Consider the following 22756-nt stretch of genomic DNA (forward strand, 5'->3'; position numbering starts at 1 on the left):
AGGCGACACGCCCTCCCCGGGGAGACAGCGGCCCAGGCGGCTGTGGTGAGGGCCCAGCAGCGACCCAGGCGCCGGCCTCGCTCGATTAAACACGCAGCTTTTCACAGGCTCCTCTGGAAGAACAGTTCCCCGTTGAAAGGGCAGACAGACCTCACAGGTCAGCTTCTGGGACTAGATCTTGGCTGTGTGGCTCTAATTTACAGTCTGGCCATGCCAGGGCTCGAACGGGTTTCTCCCCAAACAAGGAAACTATTGGGGGGGGGGAGGGAATCTAGTTTCCCATGTTCCCAATTATAAGAAAGGGAAGCTGTTTCTTCCTACAGATTCTCGGGGTCTGCGAGCTTGAGCCCCACGACCTGCCCTGAGCCCCAAGCTCACTTGGCAAAGACACGAAAAAGATCCGGGGAGGACAACGTGAAAGGAAGGGACACAGCCCCGGCTTGGAGAGGGAGGAAACCCTGCAGGGACACGTCCTAGCCAAGGCTGGGGGTCACCTCTCCCCTGGACATCTTCACGCGGTAACATTTTTTCCTAAGAATTCAAAGGAAGTTTAACTTAAAAAAAAAGTTTCCCACATGTGACTAATACATATATCCCAAATATATCCTTTGAGACACAGGTGAGTTAGGGAGAATAGTAATCGCCTCCCCCACCCCCCCACCCCCATGAAACTGTCCACGCCCCCATTTCGGGATTGTGTGACGATGTCACAGAACACGGCGAGGGGTGTGTGCTGCAGGCAGAACTGAGGGGCCACAGAACAGAGGGCCTCAGAATGAGGAGGGAGGCCTGAATGATCGGGCAGCCCGACAGTCACCAGGAGCCATCAAAGGGCAGAGGCAGAGCCTGAGGGAGAGAGGAAGGCGCCACGTGCTGGCTTTGAAAACACAGACAGGCCGTCAGCCCAGGCAGGTGGGGCCTCTGGGAACTGGACGAGGCCAGGAAAGGTCTCCCCAGAAGGAACCAGCGGCCACTCTTGCTCCAGCCCGGAGACCCACCCTGGACTCCGGCCGCAGACGGCACAGGGCCCGCTGTGTGCTCGAGACACCGGGTTAGCGGCGGTTTGCTGGAGCGGCCGCAGGAACCCGGGCACTAACCAGTCTGACTGACGCAGCTACTGCTCTCCAGGGGACACGGAGAGCTTCAGTGACCCCGTTACACTTCCTCCTTTCCGGCCACTCACATGCAGTGACTCAACAGGCGGAAGGAGCTGGCACATGGGGACCCATCACAGAAGCCTCGCGTCCGGGGAGGAGAGGACTGGGGACTGTGACGGGGCATCTCCTGCCCCGGCCCCTGGTCCCAGGAGGAGCCCGCGTGCGATGCTGGCCCAGAAAAGCAAACTGTGGCCACAGGGCGTCTGAGTGTTTGTCTCGAACATTTATTGACAGGGATCCCCACGAGGGCTGCGGCCAGAGGATCGCTCCAACGTGTTTCCGGGGAGGGGCTGGAGGACGCTCGCGGCTACAGGAACCTGATCCCAGCTCCAAACTGGACGCCATCACAGATCCTAGGAAAAGGGCAGGAAATCAGTGCTGTGGCGGCTCTGCTCGCCCCGCGGCTCAGAGGCGCTCGCCCTTCGGCTGAGATGGCGCTTTCTCGCCTCTGCCTGGCACTCCCGGGCGCAGCTCCCCAGGCGGCCGCCTCACTCATCACCGTCTCCGGAGACCGCTCAGCCACACCGTGACAACGCTGCTAGAGCTCAGAGACAAGGGGCCGCAATCACCTCCAGCGTTAAATCTAGCGAACGTTTCCGAACCGTTTCCATTTGTGTGAAGGCCCGAAATCCAATTAGAGATGCCAGCATGAACTCGGGGGAAATCTGGGATTTGCACACATCCATTCCCAGCTTGCTGCTGCTGTTTCAGAAGAGCCGATTACACTCTGACAACTTCACTCAAACGCCCCCAAGTTCCAATCTGGATGGCATATGAGTGACGGCGCGGCCCTCGAGGCACCGCCCCCCGCACCCGCTCGCGTTCTGGTCCTTAAACCCACGCACACAGCAGGCTTCCTCCTTCCCGAAAAGCCACACTGGAATCCACCTCTAAGCACTTTCCCGATTTCACCTGGAGGGAGGGCAGCCCGGCCATTCTCTGTGAAGACACGTGAGGAAGGGTCCACTCCATGGGCTCCCACAGCCACGGGGCTGCTCCTTGGGGCACAGTGACCTCCAGTGGCCTCAACAACAATGCAGCCTCCGTGACCACAGCCCGGGGGGCGGGGGCTGCACCCCACTGTCTGAAGGACAGGACGCCCAGGGCAAGTCCCACGGCCAGGGAGTGCCAGGGCAGGGCTGGCGGCCCGTCCAGGAGGTTGAGCCTCAGGCTGGTGAGCGACGATAAAGCTACAGCTAAACCCACGTGCACTTGGGTTTTCTTTGCAACAGAACATTCGTAAAGGATTTCCCTGTGTTGTTTGGACTAACAGTGAACACAGTTAATACACACCAGTTGCTAGACATGGGAACAGCCTGTGTGTTTTCTGAGGCAGGGATCGGTGCAGAACTAGTTGGGACAAAAACCCCAGCAAGGTCAGCAAGGAGAGGTGACTTGTCTCTCCGCAGCTCCGAGCCCAGCAGAGCAGACCCACGTGGACGGAGCGGCTGCGCTCTCTCTCGCACTCGGCTCTCGGAGGAGCAAAGGTGGTGGTGGGGCCTCCAGCCTCCGGAACAGGGAGAGAGAAACGTGCTGCTTACGCCCTGGGTCTGTGTGTTCTCTTACAGCAGCCGAGCTGCTGACACGTACACAACGACAGGGATTTCTTAAAGCTTCATCAGGCACCAAGTAACAGAGAAGGAACGCGTTCCTGTAACTGTGAATGCCCCTATGCCATCGTCACCCGTGTGGTGGCGGGCACCTTGCTCAGTGAGATGACTGTGGGGAAAGGAAAGGTGGCGGGTTCCCCAAGGACCGGGAGCGAAGCTCTGCCCTCCAGCCCGAGTCCCGGCCGGCGGTCACCGCAAGCGGATCTGTCACGCCTTGCCAGCCCCCGTGGCCTTGCCCGCTGTGGCCGACACGAGGAGCTCCACCACGCGGCAGCAGCAAGTGCAAGTGTGTGAGGTGGGGACACGTCACATATTTCCCTCCCAACAAGACAGAAAAAAAACAATGGAGAAAACACGTATACTTTCAATCTCTCGCTACCTCTTCAACTTCTCCTAAATCTTGAATCTCAAAGGCCAATGAGACGACTCACACGCCCAAGACAGAGGAGGGGCAGTGACTGAGAACTCGTGGCACCTACCTGTCCCCCGCCTGCACGCCCATGGGCACGCAGTAGTTGAGCTCCAGCCGGGCGATGTTGCCCAGCCGCAGCACGATGCCCGCGCCGTAGGACCAGCGGATGCACTCGGCCAGCTTGCGAAGGTGAGCGTTGGGGCCCTCCCCTGAAAGGAGAAGGAGGGGTGACCACGGTGCGGCCCTGCCTTTCACACCATCCCGGGCCAGCCTCGCTCGCTCCCTCTGTGCCCTCTGGCCATGTTCAAAGCCAGGCCTGGATAGTCAGGAGACGCAGACAGGACCCGGATGGAGAGGGCGTGGGATCACACCTCTCTCCCTGTCCCAGAGCCACGCTTCTCCATCCTCCGGGCCCAGCACATTCTGTCCCTTTGCTGAATGGCACGCCCCCTCAGACACCAGGCTGAGGACCTGTGCTGCGTGCAGCGCTGGACACCTCTGATGTCCCCCTGGCTGGATACGCCCCCGGGGTCCCCTCGCCCTGAGTGCCATGAGAACGGGACCCAGTCATGGACTCACTGACCGGCAGGGGGAAGGGGCGTCAGGCATGTCTGCTGGGCAAATGCATAGATGTGTCTTTGCAAGACAGCATTCGAGGGGGGTTTTCCATGTGCGACCCACTCACTCAACCAGAAACGTTACTCTGCACAGTGTCAGGTGTCAGATGAATTTTTTAAGGAAGGCACGGCCCTAAAATTTAAAGACTGTGTGATCTAGACAGACAGACACCTCGCTGGCACTGTGCGTGCAAACATCAGTCCACCCCACAGCAGTGCCTGAGCCCCGTTTACCGTAGTTGAGGTTGCAGAGGTTGCCCGCGTTGAGGAAGAAGTGTGTTCTGAAGAGCTCGCCGAAGCCGCCCTGGCCGGGCCGGAAAGGTAAGGGGGTGTACAGGTGCAGGCCGCCGGCCCAGTACGCCTCTCCGCCCAGGTAGTCTCCTGCAAGGCAGGGAGCAGAGACAAGGCCACACAGGGTAAGAGGCCCGGGCCACTTTCCCGTGAGCAGCGGTGTGCTGCGTGCACGCGCACAGCCTCAGGCCTGGCTGCTCCCGACCCGAGGCTGCCGGCCTCCCTGTGGATACGCTTTGTCCCGCTGACCTGCGCTCTGCCTTGGCGGGGAAATGCCAACGCCGCTTAGGAGCAGTGAAGTCAGACACAGCATCCCTGTGCAGTGCCCGAAATAAAACAGGCGCACCGGGCCGCAAGCACCTCCAGCATCAAACAAAGCGAGGCCTCCTGGGACTCATTGTCCCCTCAGCGCCATCGCCACCACCCGACAGGCGGCATTCTGCAGAAACTCCACAATGACGACAGATGAACGTGTCTCCGCGCCCTCCGGACACGCGGCCCGCGCTGCGAACCCACAGGAAGGGCCTCTGCCACTCACGGCGGGGGCCGCACCCAGCACCACGCGAGACGGGCTCCTTGGTGAGGGCTCACGACCCCGGGTTCTGACAACCGCTACCTGCTCCACTTCAACTACAAACAGCCATAGCATGAACGTGACAAGAAAACACAACCCTGAAATGTTGACATGTTGTTGGAAAAGACCTTTGTAGATGGTCTGAGGACCTTTGATACAAAACGACAAACCTGTCATAAGAAGGAGAGACGCTGTCTCCGAGACTGGCCCGGAATGAGCTGCTGGACGACGAGGAGACTCGCCTCCAGCGTCCCTTCCTCACTGAGGCTCTAGGGAACAGGCAGGACAGAGAGCACGAGCCCCGTGCTGGCTCCCTGCTTCCCAGCCACGGCCTCTCCATCTAATCGTAACGCGAGAGGCGGGTGGGAAGCTGCTACCGCAGGGGTGGGAAGGGGAAACTTCCACTTCTGTTCAGAGACAACCCTACACCCGGCCTTTCCCGCAGTGGGCGGTAAGCAACCACAAATAAGAAAGTAAAATGTGAGCCATTTCCAATCACAGAGGGAGCTTCCAGTGCCGCCTGCTTCCTTAGCTCATGTGCTGCAATGAGCTTTCCCGACACCCCCTGCTCCGTGACCAGGTGAGGCTGGTCTGCGTAGTCACCTGTGGCACCGCACACTCATCTACTCCGCACCCACGGCATGCTGGTGTCTAATTTCTTGGTAGTGCACAGGAACCTGTGATGCGTTTCCTTGCTCACACATGTACACGTAGACAAGTACATACATCCTGAGCGTACAGCCCAGTTTCCACACACAGACACACCACGAAAGGAGCACCTGGACGGAGCAACAGGCGTGGGCAGCCCCTCGCGGGCCCTGTTCTCAGTCCCACCCGCCAGGCCCGCTAAGTGAGCGCCGCCCTGGCCTCGCTGCGCAGGTCGGGCAGCCTGACGCCCCCTCACACACCGGCCACCACGCACGACCTCTGGGCCAGGGTCCTCGTGGGGCCGCTCGTGCTGCCCTCACGGCTGAGAAACAGGCCACGTGTGGCGACCCACTCTTCACCGTCTTGTTCTATTGACGGCACCTGGGTTCCCAGTTTCCAGTTGGGGGGGTGGGGGTGTTATTAAAAGTCCCTGCACATATAGACTTTAGGGCAGTGGTTCTCAACCTGTGGGTCGCGAACCCTTTGGCAGTCGAACGAACCTTTCACAGGGGTCGCCTAAGACCCTCAGTAATTGAGGCACTGTATTTAAAGGGCCAGAAGGTTGAGAACCACTGCGTTAGGCTCTTGATACATACTGTCAAACTGCTTTCATGAAAAGTTAGGACAGTTTACGTTCTTGACCACAGAATTCACCAATGGGCCACCTGACAGCTAACTGAGTGGAATCTCACTGTGGATAATTTCCAGGCCAGTGTGCAATGCCTACACTCTCGTGGAAGCACTCACAGTGCTTACTTATAATGAAAAGTAAAATAAAGCTATCCGTACACTATGTTACTTTTCTAAGAAAATAAGTCGCCGAGAAAGCACTCCAAAAATAAGTGAAAAGGGACCATCTGTATTTTGTACAGAAGTCTGTGCATGGGCCCTCATTATTTATAAAATATAAAATCGAAGCAACGAAGATATTAAAACACAGAAAAATCGGGGCAGAGTATTTTAAAGTGGAATAAATGTGCCCACTGAGTGACGTTTTCAAAGTTTATCATGACGCATGGAGGGACCTGACACAATGTCAAGTGCCAGAGGCTCAGGCACCAGAACTCTCTCACGTCTCAGAGCAACTCGCAGGCAACACGCCTCCACACACAGTCCTGCCACCAGCAGCTCCACTTCCACGTTCGATGATGACGTGAGTCACAGAGGAGCACGGAGACTGTCCCGTGCTCACTGCGTCACCGCTTCACAATCACAGGAAAAAGAACCATTTCCACGTCTAACACTTGGCCCTGTTTAGAAGATGTTGGTGTGGCCAGCAGATGAAGTGTGCGGCCACGACAATGACACTAACAACTATGGAGGCGCCAGGCACTCGGAGCACGGGGTCACTTCCTAAAACATGAGACTGTGTCACCACCACGCCGTGCCCCCGAGTCTCACGCAAATGCTACTGAAGTGTAAGCTCTTATCTCTGTCCACGTGGTGGGACTGCAACGTGGTGCGGCCCCTGCGAAGACAGTCGCCGACTCTGCCCTGTGACTCAGCAATTGTGCTCCTGGGCACTGACCCAAACAAACTGGAACCTACGTCCAAACGGAAACCTGCACGTGGAATTTCATCAGCTTTGCTCCTAACTGCCCCAAACCGGGTGCCCTGGCGCCAGGCAAGATGTCCTCCAACAGGGGAGTGGATAGCAAACTGGCGTCCTGGAACGTTATTTGTAAAATTATTTATGGAACCTTATTTGGTGATGGAAACATCTGAGCAATCCAGCTATAAACAGACTCGGAGGAACAGTAAATGCCACTCGGTCAGAGGCAGCCTTCAAAGGCTTCGCACTGTATGATTCCAACCACGTGACTATGGAAAAGGCAAAACGACGGAGACAGTACCAAGTTCAGCGGCTGCCGGGGCTGGGCAGGTGGAGGGATGGGCAGGGAGCGCGGTGGGCGTGTGGCGGGGAGGCTGCTATCGGGCCCTGTGCTTCTGACGAAGGCAGGGCGTGAACCTAACGTGCGCCACGGGATGTAGCGGGTACTAACGTGCCGCACCGGCTCAGCAATGACAGCAACAGTGAAACAGCAGCGCACGTTAGCAACCGAGGAGCACGGCAGGCCACAGGGAACCCTGTACTTTCTGCTCAGTTTTTCTTTAAACCTGAAACTGCTCTCAACAATAATGTCCATTGATTTTAAAAACTACAGTATGTCACCTGGCCGGTGTAGCTCAGTGGTTGAGCGTCGACCTATGAACCAGGAGGTCATGGTTCGATTCCCCGTCAGGATACATGCCTGGGTTTCAGGCTCGATTCCCCAGTAGGAGGCATGCAGGAGGCAGCCAATCAGTGATTCTCTCTCATCACTGATGTTTCTCTCCATTTCCCTTCCTCTCTCTAAAATCAATAAAAACATTTTTTTAAAAATTATAGTATGTCAGTAAGATAAAATAGAGTCATTTAAAATGATAAAGTATTATTCTTATAAAAATCTTCATTATTGTTATTGGTGGGAGAAACAATGTTATCTGCCACCAATAACAATCACACACGTCGCTCACTGCCCTGTATTTTTTGCTTGGATATATTTCCTACAATTCCCTTAACAAGTATCTTCCCAGGCCTGCTGGGTGGCAGGCGCCGTGTTGGTGGTGACACCTACTATTGTGGTGGTTTAAACAAACACATCCTTTCAAAGCTGAGGGTGGGGCTTGGGGAAGACAGACCTTCACTCTGCGGCCCGACGCTGTGCATGCTGAAGCCGCGCACGCTCGTGGGTCCCCCGAGGTAAAATCTGGAAGGGAAGGCAGCCGTCAGAGGAAGCCGGCGGGAACGTCGCACAGGACCGTGCAGAAGGCGCACAGTGAGCTGGCGCGGGCGCGGGGAGAACACTCCCGCCCGAGCAGGTGCGCAGCGACGGTGGATTTCATCACCATCTAATCCCATCCCTTTCATACTTCCAGGTCTTCTTCACATGGCTGTGCGGGCATGTAATAGCCCCCTGCTGGCAGTTCCAGAACTTTCGCTATCCTCAACAAGGCTACCATGGGCACCCTTGCACATGAATCTCCCAACACTTCTGAATGTATTTCTGTGCATTACATTCTGTGCCACGTGGAGGTGAAATGTTAGGTCCCAGAGTCCAGAAACTAAATGCCTTTATGCTTCCGAACAGCCAGCCAAAAGGCAGGTTAAGCTCCTGCAAGGCTGGAGGAGCTTCTGGCCCGGGAGAACAGGCGGCGCCTTTCCCAGCAGCCAGGACAACGGCGCCCCCTGCCGGCCGGAGCGCAGCCTCGGCACCGGCTTCTGAAAGGCCGGCTCTGCCTCACCAGCCGGAAAAACGTTCCTAGGCCCTGGAGACGAGTTTCCGCATTTAGGAATCTCCTCTCAGAAGACAAAGTGAACATAAGTTATTTACAAAATCACATTCCTCACAGCGTCGTTCGTGTGCAAGTAGAGCAGCATTACAACGCTGCTTATGAAAAACTTCCCCTGACTTGGGGAATGGTGTATACGCTATAATCTCTTTAAAACTTTGTTAGTGCTGGCCGGTTTGGTCAGTGGTTAGAGCGTCGGCCCACACACCGAAGGGCTGTAGGTTCGATCCCGGGTTGGGATGGGAACTGGAGGCAGCTACTGATAACGTCTCTCTCACGCTGACACTCCTCTCTCTCGTCCCCCCCCCTCCCCACCTTCCACTCTCTAAAAAAGATCAATGGGAAAAAAATCCTCGTGTGAGAATTTTAAAAAAACATAAAAACTTTTATGAAAACAGGGAGAACACAAATCTATACACACCATATATGTCAACAACCCACAGATGAGCATATACATTAACGTGTATAAACTCACGTCCACAAAAAACAGAAAAAAAGGAAGGCGTCCCAAATGTAAACTCCACTGAGCAGGACTGTATCTTTACCTCCTTAAATGTCTCTCTATTTTCCTATTTCAGCAACGTGTATCAACTATTTCCTTTCCTACTCAAGGGAAAATACAAGTTCTTTAATATAACAAAGTTAACTCCCTCCCCCAGAAAGGCAAAATGTTAAATAGGAGGTATGCTGGGTATTTTGAAACTCACTGAAACATAAAAACTAAAGTAAAACTGGAAACACTTGCTCTCCTAAACGTCTCTGAAAGGCCTTACAGAACCTAACCCAGGATCCCTCACCCGCTCACCTGTCGGCGATACTTGACGGTTTGTCTCCAATGGGGACCAGCATCCCGCCCCAGAGAGAGGCTGAGACGACCTGGTGAGACATAAGCAAACCACTGTTTCCTGCAGCTCCCTTGTCAGGAGAGCAGTTACACCTGCCCGCGAACTTCAGCCCGGGGGCGGGGAAGAGCGAGCCTGCGGGCGGAGCACGAGGGATAAGAAGGCGCGACAACATCTGCCCAGATACTCACGGAGTCCAACACAAGTGGCTTATTCAACTGAAGCTCGAAGTCTTCCTTTATGAAGTGCACGTCCCCCCCGGTGTAGCCGGCCAGCTCCTGGGGGCGAAGCCACAGGTCAGAGGAGCAGACGTGCCACTCAGGCCGCTAACCACCTGCCGCGGCGCCACGTGCTGTGCGGCTCTGCATCGTGAGACAGACCACTGTCCCCCAGAAGCCGTGCCACGCGGTGCAGGGCCTGACAGACAGTCACCAAACACCCTGAGCAGCTGGAGCTGCCCATCCCACGTGAGAGGAAAGCGCGGGCACGTGACCGTCTTATCACAGAGGCTGCAATGGGTGATACCGCTGCTTGGCCAAATCGGCGTTTGAAAAAACATCAGCTGGGCACTGGCCGATTTAGCCCAGTGGTTGGAGGGTCAGCCTGCACACCAACGGGTCTTGGGTTTGATTCCCGGTCAAGAGCACATACCTCGGTTAAAGGTTTGATCCCCAGCCCTGGCTGGGGCACGTGCAGGAGGCAATTAATCGATGTGTCCCTCTCACATAGATGTTTCTCTCTCTCCTCTCCTCTTTCCCCCCCTTCCACTTTCTATGAAAACCGATGGGAAAAGTACCCGCGGGTGAGGATTAAAAGCAAACACCATCAGGGACCTGCACATTCCCACAGAAGCCGACTGCCATGCCAGCTGCTCCGACCCTGCGATCAGGGCAGGGCCGCAGTGCCGCAGCCTGGACATGTGTGTCCCTGGCCCACAGCCTGGCCCCTGCCGGCCCTGCGTGAGGAGTCCTCTCATGGGAAACCACTCACACCGAAGCACGACTGTCCTCCTGGCCCATCAAGTGACACCAAGAGGCCAGAGTGACTCTCGCTCACCTGGGTGAAGGTGCACTGACATCCTAGTGGCCTTTACAATGAAAGGAAAACGGTCAATACTGAGACGTGAGCCCATCCCAGGGCCCGAGTGCGGGAGGCCCAGGAGCAGGAACCCTACCTGGTTCACCTTCAGCAAAGCCCCCCTCCGGGGCAAGATGGAGGAGTTCCGGGAGTCGATGACCATGGCGTGCTGCAAGAAACGCACCCGGTGTTCTCAGTTCCAACAGGACTAAAAGCCACAGCGCTTACGAAGCCCTAGGTGTGCGCTAGGCCTGGTGCTGACACGGCACAGCCCTTACATCACTCGTCTCTATGGGGACCCTGAGGAAGGTGGGACCGTCACCCGTGTTGTACAGGAGGGACCTGAGAGAGCGAAACAACCAATTCTCGCTCATGGGGCAGGAGCCGACCCGCCCGGGTCCGTTCTCTCAAGGAGCTCACCACCCTGACTGAGGTCCGCTCAGCAGCTCTCAACTGGAACCCAGCGGCTCTTCCGCACCCCACTCCCCGTTACACCAATGCTATCTCAAACATGACAATGGGAGCCCATGAATCCAGTGGCCAGGGCGCACCATCTTCCCACCCAACCTGGGACACCTGTCAACCGCCCCATGTTGGCGAAGGCTACTTCCCAAGGTGCCACGCGGCTGCAGCAGCCTGTGCAAACAGTCTCGCACAGGGAAGCCCTTACCGAGAGAGAGGACTTCAGGGAGTGGCCGCTCTCCTGTCGGACGGCGAAAGATGCGGTCCTGGCGAGGCAGCCCAGCTCGCGCCACACGCCCTCCCACTTGACGGTGTGGCTGGTCTTCCAGATGGGGAACTGCAAGCACACGGGCGGTCACCTCCACGGGATGGCGGATGGTGCCCACCAGGCCCCAGAACGAGGCCTCCTTAGGTTCCTAACTAAACACATAAGACCCCGGGGAATCGGGGAGCAGGCGTTTGCTCCCACGCGGGTGCCGGGAGGGACTGCCGGGGGCGCCACTCACACTGTACTCGGCTGACACGCCTCTGTCCGTCTCCCGCAGGGAGCTCCACGGGAACTGCCCCGTCACTTTGTACAAGTTCACGGAGAAGCTAGGAGACAACAGACGGAGCTTAGCCGCGGACACAGTGACTACAGCCCCACACATTTAAAGCCACAGACTCAGAAACACACTCTGGGCGCAGCGCTGTGGCTCTGCAGGAGGGGCGCTCACTCGGCACGCTCTCCCCGCTGCCAGCCAGCTCCTGAACTTTAACCCTTAACCAGGCCACCGCACCAGGGCCTGCTGGGACCCTACTTTCTCTCGAAGTGTCCGGGCTGCGGCCTGAAGAAGGACAGGCCGTAGGAAGTCTCTTTTGTGCCGTAGGAGAACTGGAAGGTCACCTTCTCTGCCCGGCCCAGCAGATTGGGGAGCTTGAGGCCAAGTACCTGGGAGGGAAAGATACCTTGGTTACACTGAAGGAATGATAACTTCTCAAGAAAGGCCCGGCTAGCTGAGGGGCCCTCCCACATGGGACAGAAACGCGGACTGCAGATCGGGAGCCGGGCAGCCATCATCTGTGGTGGCTTTTACCTGCCACCCTGTCCTTGCCCAGGGCCCAGGGCCACTACACCCGCTGACTGCACTGTGAGGCCCAGGGAAACCAACGCTGGGGTCTGGAGAGCAGGGGAATTTGAACAAGAAAATGAGTATGAACGTCCCCCAATCACTCGTAGTTCACCACTGACGTCAGTATTGCCTCCACCATCTGAAACATGGTCAATCAGGGAGACGAAGGAGAAGGCACGGGGCACCCCACACATGGAGATCAGGGTGAAGGGTGTGGAAACAACCCCGGGTTCAGAACAGGCACATTCACCAGCACGGACGGACGCCCCTGGAGGAGGGAAGCCCTCGTACCATGCTGCCCTCGTTGTTCCCGACCATGGTGTTGTAGCTGCCCGTCAGCCGCCTCAGCTCGGTCACTTCAAAAGTCACGTCTAAGCCGTTGGGAAGTGCGTCGTCACCTGGGTGAGTAAAAAGCACTCGGCACTGAGACCGCAGACACGGCTTCACTCCGGGTCCCCCCGCCCGGCAGCACCCGCCCGTCTGTTCCGCAGCCTCCCCCGGGAAGCGCACCCTCTGCTGTGGGGTCAGGGCGCTGCGCAGACCACCACACCGCCACCAGGACCCCCGCCCGCGCCCACCGCCTCCAGCGGGAGGTCTCGGGAAGCAGGCGTGGCTGCGCCTTGGTGAGCACGTTATCTGCCTCTGTTCTCACATCAGGAAGGGCCTGAAGAGATTTGGGCCTCAATCAACTGACATTAAAACGTGGACTCCGTGTGCCAAGAGTAACCCAGGAAGAGAAGCAAGAGCCACACACAGATGCTCAGGTCGGGGTTGGGGCCTTCCTCAAGCGGGGGCGGGGCCTGGGGTGATGAGTGTCTGAATTCAGTGCAGCCGCCTCATCACCCACCAAGGGCCCTGGGTGCAGGGGACCAGGCCACGCTCTGTGTGGCCATGGCCTCTCATGGGAAGGAAGGGGCTGGCCCTGACCCTGGCTGGACAGGAGGGTACCTGCAGCTGCCCCTCCCCAACGCCCACCCACTGGCTCCCACCGGCTCCCACTCTAAGTCCGTCCTCAGGGTGGAGGTCGGAGCCATTTATTTTTCTCTAATGAGTAGATTTTATTGTTTATAGTGCTGTTAGGTTCACTGAAAAATTGATACAAAGTGAAGTTTGCATACACCCCCTCCCGGCCTCTTCACACCGTTAACACGCTGCATCAGTGAGGTACCTATGACAGCTGAGCGGCAGCGGGGCACTGCTGTGAGCTACAGAGCGGTCTCATTAGGGCTCACGCTTGCTGCCCTCGGTTCTCGGCAGCCCCCACCACACCCACCATTACAGAATCATCCGAAATGACTCCTGTTTCAGTTCCCAGGGAGTTCCGGTGCGCGGCCAAGGTGGCTGCTGGCGGAGGTGGGCCAGCTGACCACGCGCACATCACACTGACAGCAGGCGGGGGTGGGGGTGGGGGTGCTAACGCTAAACGCCACCAAGACTCGCCACCCGGAGCAGCACACCGGCGTGGTGGCCGGGGCCACCTCCGTCACTCACGTGTTGACCCGGGCGCGTTACTGAACCTCTCCTTTTTCTAAAAGAGTAACAGCGACACTTGCTCAGCTGTGAGGATTCACTGGATCGAAACGCCCACGCAGAGGTGGGCACGGGCATGACTGTCACTCTGAGGATGCAGGTAGCCGGCCTCGCCCGCAATTCTCTCCTCTTGTCCAGCCAGTGGTCTCCAAGCTCACTGCATCACAGTCACTCGGGGCTCATTATGCCGGTTGCTGGCTGCACCCTAAGTTCCTACTTCGATCGAATGTGCGTTTCGCCACGCCCCCGGGAGAGCAGCGCTGCTGGCCGGGACCACACCTTGAGAGCCACTGTCCCAGCTGTAAGCGGACCCTCAACTCCTACTGCGCACGTGGCCACGCAGACTTCACTGCCAGCCCCCTGCAGCCCCCTGCACCAGGTGTGGCCACGTGAGTGAGTCCTGCCGGGGATGAGAGGGGAGCGCTACGCACAACACAGGGCAGTGCCTAAGGGAGGGGTACCCTTTCACCCCTGCAGGCCTTCCCGACGGTGGAATGAAATGTGAACTCGGGAATGGTGCTCAACCATCACAGTGACCGGGGCACACAACCCGGGCCACACAAACAGCTTCTGTGATCCTGGGGATGATAAGGTGACAAGACACCCCGGGAAAACCACACCAGCCCCAGGGGACCTCAAGGAGCAGAGCTGTGACACCAGCCCCAGACGCCTGCCATAGCAAACAGGCAGTGAGCAAAACCCGAGGCTGAGCTCTGACCATAGTGCCTCCTCCTCCAAGCACATTTCCGTGGAGTCTGCAGGAGCCCATCGGACAGCTGCGGGCCGGGCTCCCTCCTCTGGACCCTCCTCAGGCCCTGGTGCCGTGCAGGCTCAGAGGACATCTTCACAGCCCACCCGCCCTCCCTGAGCCTGACACTCAGTGGTGACTCCTGAGGCTGCCAGCTGCCCAGCCCGGTGCTTGGTAAGCCCTGTGATCCTGGAGGACGGGTGGGAGGGACCGCCACCCACAGCACGTACCTTGACACGTATCGATCAAGACGTCCACTTGTCTGAAAATTCCCAGGCGGAGCAGTTTCTCACGGGCTTCGTGAGACTTGCGCATCACCTACGAGAGAAACAAAGATGCATTTCTCTAAGCTACCGGCATGGACAGCAGCCCCGTGTCCAGGCTGGGGGCTACCATGTGGGGCTTGCTGGCCACTCAGAAGACAGCGCCCCTGTGACAGACACAAAAGAAGGGATGGAACACGAAGGGGCAACAAGAAGTCCTTTTCAGAGAGCAGAAAGCAGAGCACGTAATAAACCCCTTTTGTGGAAACAAAAGCCCGGGTTAAAAGGCCACAGCGCCGCAGGTTCTCCGGGCAGGAGCGCCTCGGCGTGAGTCACTGCCTGGAGAAGGGACCCCGTGTGCGCACGCGCTCTCAGTCGCTGCTCTGCTCTTCCTCCTCTTCAGTGCCAAGGGCATCCTCTCTGGGGCAGGAGCCCTCCTGGGGGGGGGGGGGGGGGGGGGGAAAAAAAGGAGCTAAGCTGAAGGCCGGGAAGGGACGAGGAGCAGTGGGAAGGACCCTGTGGACAGCAGTGTGGTTTTGTCCTGCAGAAAGGGGTTACTTGAGGCTGTCAGCAGGGGCGACACGACAGCGTTTCCTCAGGGCAGGAGCTGGCCGGGCGGGTGAACACAGAGGGAGGAGGAGGGACCCCACCGCAGGCCAGCAGCTGTGACGGTGGCTGGCTGAGCCAGTCCCTGTGTCAGAAGGAGGAAGACCCACATTTCGCAGGCAGGAGCCGAGGAGGGCCACTGACTGGATGGAGCAGCTGAGCGGAGAGGGGAGGCTACGAAAACGGTAGCTCTGGGCTCTGGCTTCTCGGGGCCATTGGAGAAGTCAGGGGGGGATGGGCAGGGCTGGTGGGAAGAGGCCAGGAGTCCAGTGTTCAGCCACTAGGTTGGCAAAGTTTGTGGCGACTCTGTGAGGAAATGCTGGTGGGCAGCTGCCCGTTCAGGGCTAACGCTCAGTAGGGAAATGGCAGGAAATGAGGTTGGGGAGCGTGAGGCTGTGGGTGAGATCCCCAGGAGGGTGACGGCACCCGGAGCCTGACCCTCGTGGGAAACCAACCCTTGAGGGTGGTCACAGGGAACGAGGCTGCCACCGGCCCGAAATGAATGACGAGGTGGGAAGCAGCCAGGAGAGCATGGATTCATGGAAACCGAGAGGAAGGAAATGTCGAGAAAGGATATAAACACGTTCCAAAGACAACAAAGCAAGCAAAACACATGCGAGGTGACAGTCATCATTTTCAACATGCAAGCAGCTTATTAACACAGGCCCACAGTCCAATGGAAAACAAAGACGCCAACAGGTAATTCACAAGGGAGAAATGTGAATGGCCAACAGGCATGGAAATGTGCTTAATCTCATTCATAATTAAAAAGTGCAAATTGAAACAACGAGATGGTATTTCTCTCCTTACAGGTTGGCACGGATTCTTAAAGTGCAAGGACGCCCTGCAAAACAGGCCCTCCAACACCGCTGGGCGGTGCGGACCGCACTGCTCTTTGGAGGGCGAGATGGCACAATGTTAAAGCTGGAGCACACAGCCTCGGGCCAGAGGACCACTTGCAGGCCAGTGTCCTGCCGATACGCCATCAAGTACACACAGATGCTGGCTGCAGCCTTGCTCGCCTGAGCCCTCTGTCTGATGCTCACCCACAGGAAACGTCACAATTACTGATGGGGTACCGGGCAGCTGGTTCGTGCTGATGTGAAAAGATGCCCGCGTCACTGATAATGCCAAGCGCGACAGGGGCAGGAGAAAGGTGGAGCTTGGGGATGCTGTGCACAGGCCCGGCGTCTTCTGCCCGGCAGGCGCCGTGCCTGCAGGACGCACCAAGCCCTCCGCCTGGCTCTCTCTGAAGGCCGCGGGCCTCGGCGAGGCAGTGAGGGAACAGCCCACACTCATTTCAATGCCCTCTACGCCATTCGACTGTTTTATACTGTTTTTTTTTTAATTATACTTATATATTACTTTAATCTTTTTTAAAAAATATACTAATTTTTAAAAGTGGGAATGGCCAAACACTGCTGCAGGTCAAGTAGAACGAGGGCTGAAAGCAGCCACGGGCCCTGCCACGAGGAAGCTGGGTGACCCTGCCCAGCGCATAAACGTGCTTCCGAGGTCAGAAGGACAGAAGAGACCCCAGGGGACAGAAGTAGATGATGCAACCCGGGGAGACTGCGGGAGAGGGAGCAAGGGCCAAAGGGACCACAGGGAGGGTAACCCTGAGGGCCCCCACAGGAGAGTGGGGGACGCTTAGCAGGGTGCGGCGAGGCGGCAGCACTGGCACCGCAGCCCCTTCCAGTGCGGGGACCTGTGAGAACACAGGGGGCGGCCTTGGGAGAGACAGACACCCTGCTCAGGGACAAGGGGGAACGCGAACGTGTCAGTTTGTGGGAGGCACCAGGGAAGTGAGGGGGTTCAGCCTGGGGCGCCCATGCTCGCTTCAGGGCCAGAGGCTGGGGCGGGGCACGCAGCGGTGTGAGGCCACAGGGAGCCCGGGAGCCCGGGGTCTTCAGAAGGGAATGGAAGATGCAAGCAGAGAATACTTGCCTCAATGAGGTTTTTCGCCTTGAACACGTCTCCGATTTCATACATGATGATGTCATCCTTGGTCCTCCCGAGCCCGTCGAAGTGAACGTGCTGCACCACCACCTGCGTGACAAGAGGACAGACTGCTGAGGGGACACGGCATGATCTCAGGCTTCCAGCCAAGGACAAACGTCTGCAATTAATTCCAAGGAGTTTTTTTCCAACATTAATGACCCACGTTTCTTAATCCCAGACTTGATCGTATTTATTTTTCACACCTTTTCAAATAACTGGTGACTTGAGCGTACCCTTTGCCACGTCTGCACTTCCTCTGAACAAGGTCGCCTGCACCCAGATGGCCAGGGACCACGCGGGTCCTCACCCAGCAGGGCCAGAGGCCCGTGTGTCCTTCCCAGCGGGCCCCCAGGGCTGGCCCCGGTGGCGCCATGACCTGGTTTCACGCTGTGTGCATTTTGCTAGGGATCTCCTATGATCTCTCTGAGGAGTGCTGACTCAGAGGGCCTCTCACTGTCTCCTCCTGGACAGGAAGCCCTTCAAGAGGAGGAACTGCTTCTCGCTCACCTGTTTCCATAAAAGCACTGCACACAGTGAACACGCAGATGTTTAACTTGTTCAAGAACAAGGAGTGAGCAAAACATCAATTCCTGCCTCAGTGGAGCTTATATTTTAGGGGAGAAAAAGGCAAGGTGTACAGTATAGTAGATGGTGATAAGTAACAGAAAGATAATGGGACATTCTGGGGAAATTTATAACTTATAGGTGACTGGAATACCACACAGAGAAGATCTTAATTTAAGAATTAATGAAAATGTGCTTTCATTTCTTCAGCTGCATTTAATTTCAAAAGCAACAGAGTTCAGGAAAAGTTGCATTCAAGAACCAAGGTCTTTTTTCTGGGAGCAGGGAATAGAGTATAAACGGAAGCAGAATTTGAGTTAGTCTTTGAAACAATTTTTTTTAATGACATAAATACAAAAATAAAAGTTCGTCTAAACCTTCCACATAAATGATCTGGAAGAGCCATTTTTCTAAACCAGAAGCTGTTTCTCTCAATCACCGGTCTCTCTGAGACGCAGTCTGCTGCAAACTCTTCGATGGAGCCACGGAGACAGGTCCGTCCTTTCCCTTCCTCCCAGCATCACCTCCAGCCCTCGAACCGAACAGAATACTCACATCTTTGTTTTCAAGAACTTCCTGTTTAGCTTCAGGTTCAACTTCAACAAATTCAGCTTCCTCTCCTAACCCTCCAAAATCGGGCCCGCTGGCCGGAAGGGGCTCCAAACTCTGGAAGGGAGGAAGGAACCACAGAGAAATGAACTTGTAACTTTTAAACAACCAAAATCTCAGTTTGGTCTTTAGATCAGCGGTTCTCAACCTGTGGGTCGCGACCCCTTTGGCGGTCGAACGACCCTTTCACAGGGGTCGCCTAAGACCAGCCTGCATATCAGATATTTACCTGACGATTCATAACAGTAGCAACATTACAGTTACGAAGTAGCAACGAAAATAATTTTATGGTTTGGTCACAACATGAGGAACTGTATTTAAAGGGCCAGAAGGTTGAGAACCACAGCTTTAGCTGATGCTCCAGAAAACGCAGGGCTGTGGCGCCCGCCGGTCAGTGGAGGCTGGAGCAGGGTGGGGGGCCAGGGCGTAAGCTGCTGCTGCTATAAAGTCCCATATTGGACTGGAGAGCCTCAGTGTCCAGCGTATTATCAATAAATAAAGCAAACATGAATTTTCAATTAACCGAAAGGGTCAGGCGTGAACCAGTGACTGGGGCATGAACCGAGGATGACGGCTTTGTTAGTTCTGCACATCTGAGGCCCTTTGGAAGACAAAAATGATTTCAAAATAAGATGCCACAAACACATATATCAGAGAAAAGAAAAATTTCTTTCCTGTTGTTAGAGAAATCACCCTAATTTTTTAAATCAAAATTGGCTATTCTATGACAACTTATTACACTGACAACCCAAATTACTAAAACATATTTTTCTGGACCTGGTAGATCTGTCTGGGTGCAGCAGGTCTCCCTCGCACACTGAGAAGACTGCGCATGCTCATGCAATGGGCAGAGAGATCACCTGCTTCAGCGTGAACTGACGTTATCTTGAAGGCATCGAAGTGCCCTCTGAATGAGGACTCCAGGCTGTGCCGGTTCCCCTCCGGGAGACATAGTAACACTGCATAACAGCATACATGTTACAGTGTAAGCCTGCTTAGCCACACGGATTCCCAGACACTCCGGATGGGATCAGCACGACTAGCGTGGCGCCAGGTAACTGTACAAACAGGCACGTTTGGGGAAAACCATGCTGACCGGTTATCTGGCTGCTTCCCGACTCCACTAATTCTCTACAAATAAGCAGTCAGTCACCGAAGGCCTGACACCTGCAGCGAGCAGCGCCGTGGGGCCTGGGCCGCCTTTCCCCTGGACCCTCCAGCCTCTCGTCAGTGCGTCCTCTGTCACGTCCCTGGTTCTCTGGGACGGTGATGGCCTGACATAGCGAGTCCTCTGTCCCAGCCCAGCCCAAGCCTGCACGGTCCTCAAAAGTGCCTACAGGGTAGAACCCAGCCAGATCCTTCCGCAGGGCACACTCCACCGTAAGGCCCAGACTGTGCTCTGACCCTCACACTCATGTTCCTGCACACCTTGCTCTCTCTGCCACAAGTGAGTGCCCCCTAGTAGCTTAAAAGCCACTTCAATGGCATCTCCTCTGTGAGCCTTCTGGCTTCCTCGGGTAGAACCCGCCCCCCCTTCACAGGGACACTCGATAGCAAAACTTTATGGCCTTCGCAAGGACACCCTCTTTTTCTTATTTTTATCTGCCTGGCCCATCGGAAGAACTCGAGTGTCTGTGAAGTGGGAGAGTGAATGACTTCTTTTCTCTTGTTCATTTAACAAACATTTACTGAGTGCCGACTGTATGCAGGGAACGCTGCAGTGAGCCACACAGACCAGGTCCCTGCCTGGTAGTGCGGGACATGGAACACTACGTAAGTAAAAGGGGAAGAGGATGCTAGCAAAGAATATGTCACTTATTTCCTATCACTATCCTCTCACTTTTGTTGTAACATTTTTTTTTTTTAAATATATTTTATTGATTTTTTACAGAGAGGAAGGGAGAGAGATAGAGAGTCAGAAACATCGATGAGAGAGAAACATCGATCAGCTGCCTCCTGCACATCTCCTACTGGGGATATGCCCGCAACCAAGGTACATGCCCTTGACCGGAATCGAACCTGGGACCTTTCAGTCCGCAGGCCGACGCTCTATCCACTGAGCCAAACCGGTTTCGGCAATTTGTTGTAACATTTTTAAAACAGAATCATTACTTTATTTCTCAAGCATATTAATTAGTAACTTTTTCCTGTGCCGCTTCGTTATCTTTCAGTTTACACAGTGCAAGTCATGTATGCAGTGAACACTGTGGTTATGAATATGCGCACAACTCAGCCCACTTAATCTGACAGCCAAGCAAAATATACTCTTTCCAGGCACAACGTTTATATTCCATTTTGTCTTTAAAAATCCTGCTGTTTCCTGAAATCTCAAAACATGAAACGAGCTTCACTAAAGGCCGGCCAGACCCGTTCGTATTCTTTAATCTGAAACGCAGGCTTTCAGAGATGATGTCTTTATGATTTTAGTTACGTTAAAGATTGATGTCCTAAATTAACTCTTACCAAGAAATTTACTCATTCACCAAATATTAAGAACCTACTGAAAAAAAAAAAAGCAACCTACTATGTGGCAAGCACTTATGAGATCCTCACCCTCAGAACTTATATTCCAGTGTCTGAAAGAGTCGGCATGGTGCAAGGTATCTGGTGAAATGGGTTAAAATAAATGTCTGGATCTAGCTTCTAATCGTTAAGCAGATCAGCCTGCCAGCCGGTCAAATTTTATTGTGCCAGGCACTGCAGTGCCAACTGAAGGGATCGGGCATAAAATGTTTCGTCATGAAAAACATCTTTAAAGTGATATAAACTAGAATCTAATAGAAAATATTTTTTAAATGCCTAGCTGGGCCCTAGCTGGTTTGGCTCAGTGGATAGAGCATCTACCTGTGGACTGAAAGGTCCAGGTTCGATTCCTGCAGGCTCAATCCCCAGTAGGGGGCGTGCAGGAGGCAGCCAGTCAATGATTATCTCTCATCATTGCGTTTCTATCTCTCTCTCCCTCACCCTTCCTCTCTGAAATCAATAAAAATATATTTTTTTTAAAAAATTCCCTTCTTTAAATCCTTCTGGCCCTCAGGTACTGTAGAATCCACTAATAACTATATCATCTTTGTGAAATTTTGTGATACTATCTCTCCACCTGCAAGCTCTTTTTGAGCTTTTGCTTCTATAGTGAAAATGAAATGCTCAGTGAGTCTTGACTTCCAGGTAAGATTAGGAATGACTCTCAACATTGGCACCAGAAAGTATAATTGTATATATTGGCATCTAAAAGCCAATAAAAATCAAATCATGCCATTAGAATGTACCAAGTGAAATGAGCACTTATAAAAATAGTGTGAAAAATATATCTTCTAACCTTGCCACTGAAATGAGTGCCCCTAGATACATACTGTTTGGGCAAATATCAGGTCTCAAAACTTTGTTGAACAAAGACTAGTTAATTATATTTACACTAGAGGCTCGATGCATGAAATTCGTGCAAGGGAATAAAATGCTCAGCTGGTGTGGCTGAGTGGTTGAGTATCAACGTATGAACTGGGAGGTGGCAGTTCCATTTCTTATCAGGGCATCTGCGGAATTGTGGGTTCGATCCCCAGTAGAGGGCGTGCAGGAGGCAGCCAATCTGTGACTCTCCCTCATCACTGATGTCTCTATCGCTCTCCCTTTCCTCTGAAATCAATAAAAATATATAAAACATTTTTATAATAACAGATATTAATGAAAAAGTGTTTCACATAACCTTTGTTTCACACATGCTTGGGGATACTAGACAGAAAACATACTTTCCTACTGTGAGTCTTGACCAACAAGTTCACATAACACTGGCTAGTGAAACAGAAAGGCCAAATTAAATTTAGACCTTTTTTTTTTTATCAGTACATTAATCGAAGCAGCAGCAATTCTAACACCAAAAGAGCTCAATAAAAACAGAGACTTTCATTTTGTACCCCTAGCACCTACAGCAGCACCTGGCACAGAGCAGCCCGTTGGCCAATTTCACCTGAATGAATGAATGAATGAGTGAATGAATGCATACTTTGTTTAGGATGCTACAAGGGATGCAAGCCATGTAAGATGCAGTTCCTACTGCAACATCTAGAGTCTTACACTCCAAAAGGATAAAACATAAAAAGGCAAACACAGCTAAACTGGGCACCGAGGGGAAAGGTCACGGAAGTGCGCAACCATCTAGGTGCGGGAGCTACGGAGGTCTACGTAGGAAGTGACCTGAGCTGAGTTCCCAAAGACAGGAACGCCTGGCAGCTGTGACGGCTGCGCGGTGGGCGATGGAGGAGGCGGAAGCTGCGTGCAATGGTGTCCGAGGGAGGGAGTCGGA

The 22756-nt window shown here is 54.6% G+C and overlaps 1 protein-coding gene across 1 annotated transcript in view; it reads right to left on the reverse strand.

Annotated features, from left to right (window-relative positions):
* Positions 1–1359: 1359 nt before the first annotated feature.
* SAMM50 (SAMM50 sorting and assembly machinery component) overlaps positions 1360–22756 on the reverse strand; it is a 22427-nt gene continuing 1030 nt past the window's right edge. The window contains exons 2-15 of the mRNA XM_006775937.2: positions 18403–18513; positions 17230–17331; positions 14644–14731; positions 12427–12533; positions 11824–11954; positions 11530–11617; positions 11232–11360; positions 10659–10730; positions 9676–9762; positions 9448–9518; positions 7992–8059; positions 4031–4177; positions 3247–3388; positions 1360–1510 (exon numbers count right to left, since the gene is read on the reverse strand). Coding sequence (XP_006776000.1) covers positions 1465–1510; positions 3247–3388; positions 4031–4177; positions 7992–8059; positions 9448–9518; positions 9676–9762; positions 10659–10730; positions 11232–11360; positions 11530–11617; positions 11824–11954; positions 12427–12533; positions 14644–14731; positions 17230–17331; positions 18403–18513 — 1389 coding nt within the window. The 3' untranslated portion in view covers positions 1360–1464. The remainder of the gene's footprint in view (positions 1511–3246; positions 3389–4030; positions 4178–7991; positions 8060–9447; positions 9519–9675; positions 9763–10658; positions 10731–11231; positions 11361–11529; positions 11618–11823; positions 11955–12426; positions 12534–14643; positions 14732–17229; positions 17332–18402; positions 18514–22756) is intronic.

The sequence above is a fragment of the Myotis davidii genome, unplaced genomic scaffold (assembly GCF_000327345.1).
Source record: "Myotis davidii unplaced genomic scaffold, ASM32734v1 scaffold428, whole genome shotgun sequence".
Taxonomy (NCBI): domain Eukaryota; kingdom Metazoa; phylum Chordata; class Mammalia; order Chiroptera; family Vespertilionidae; genus Myotis; species Myotis davidii.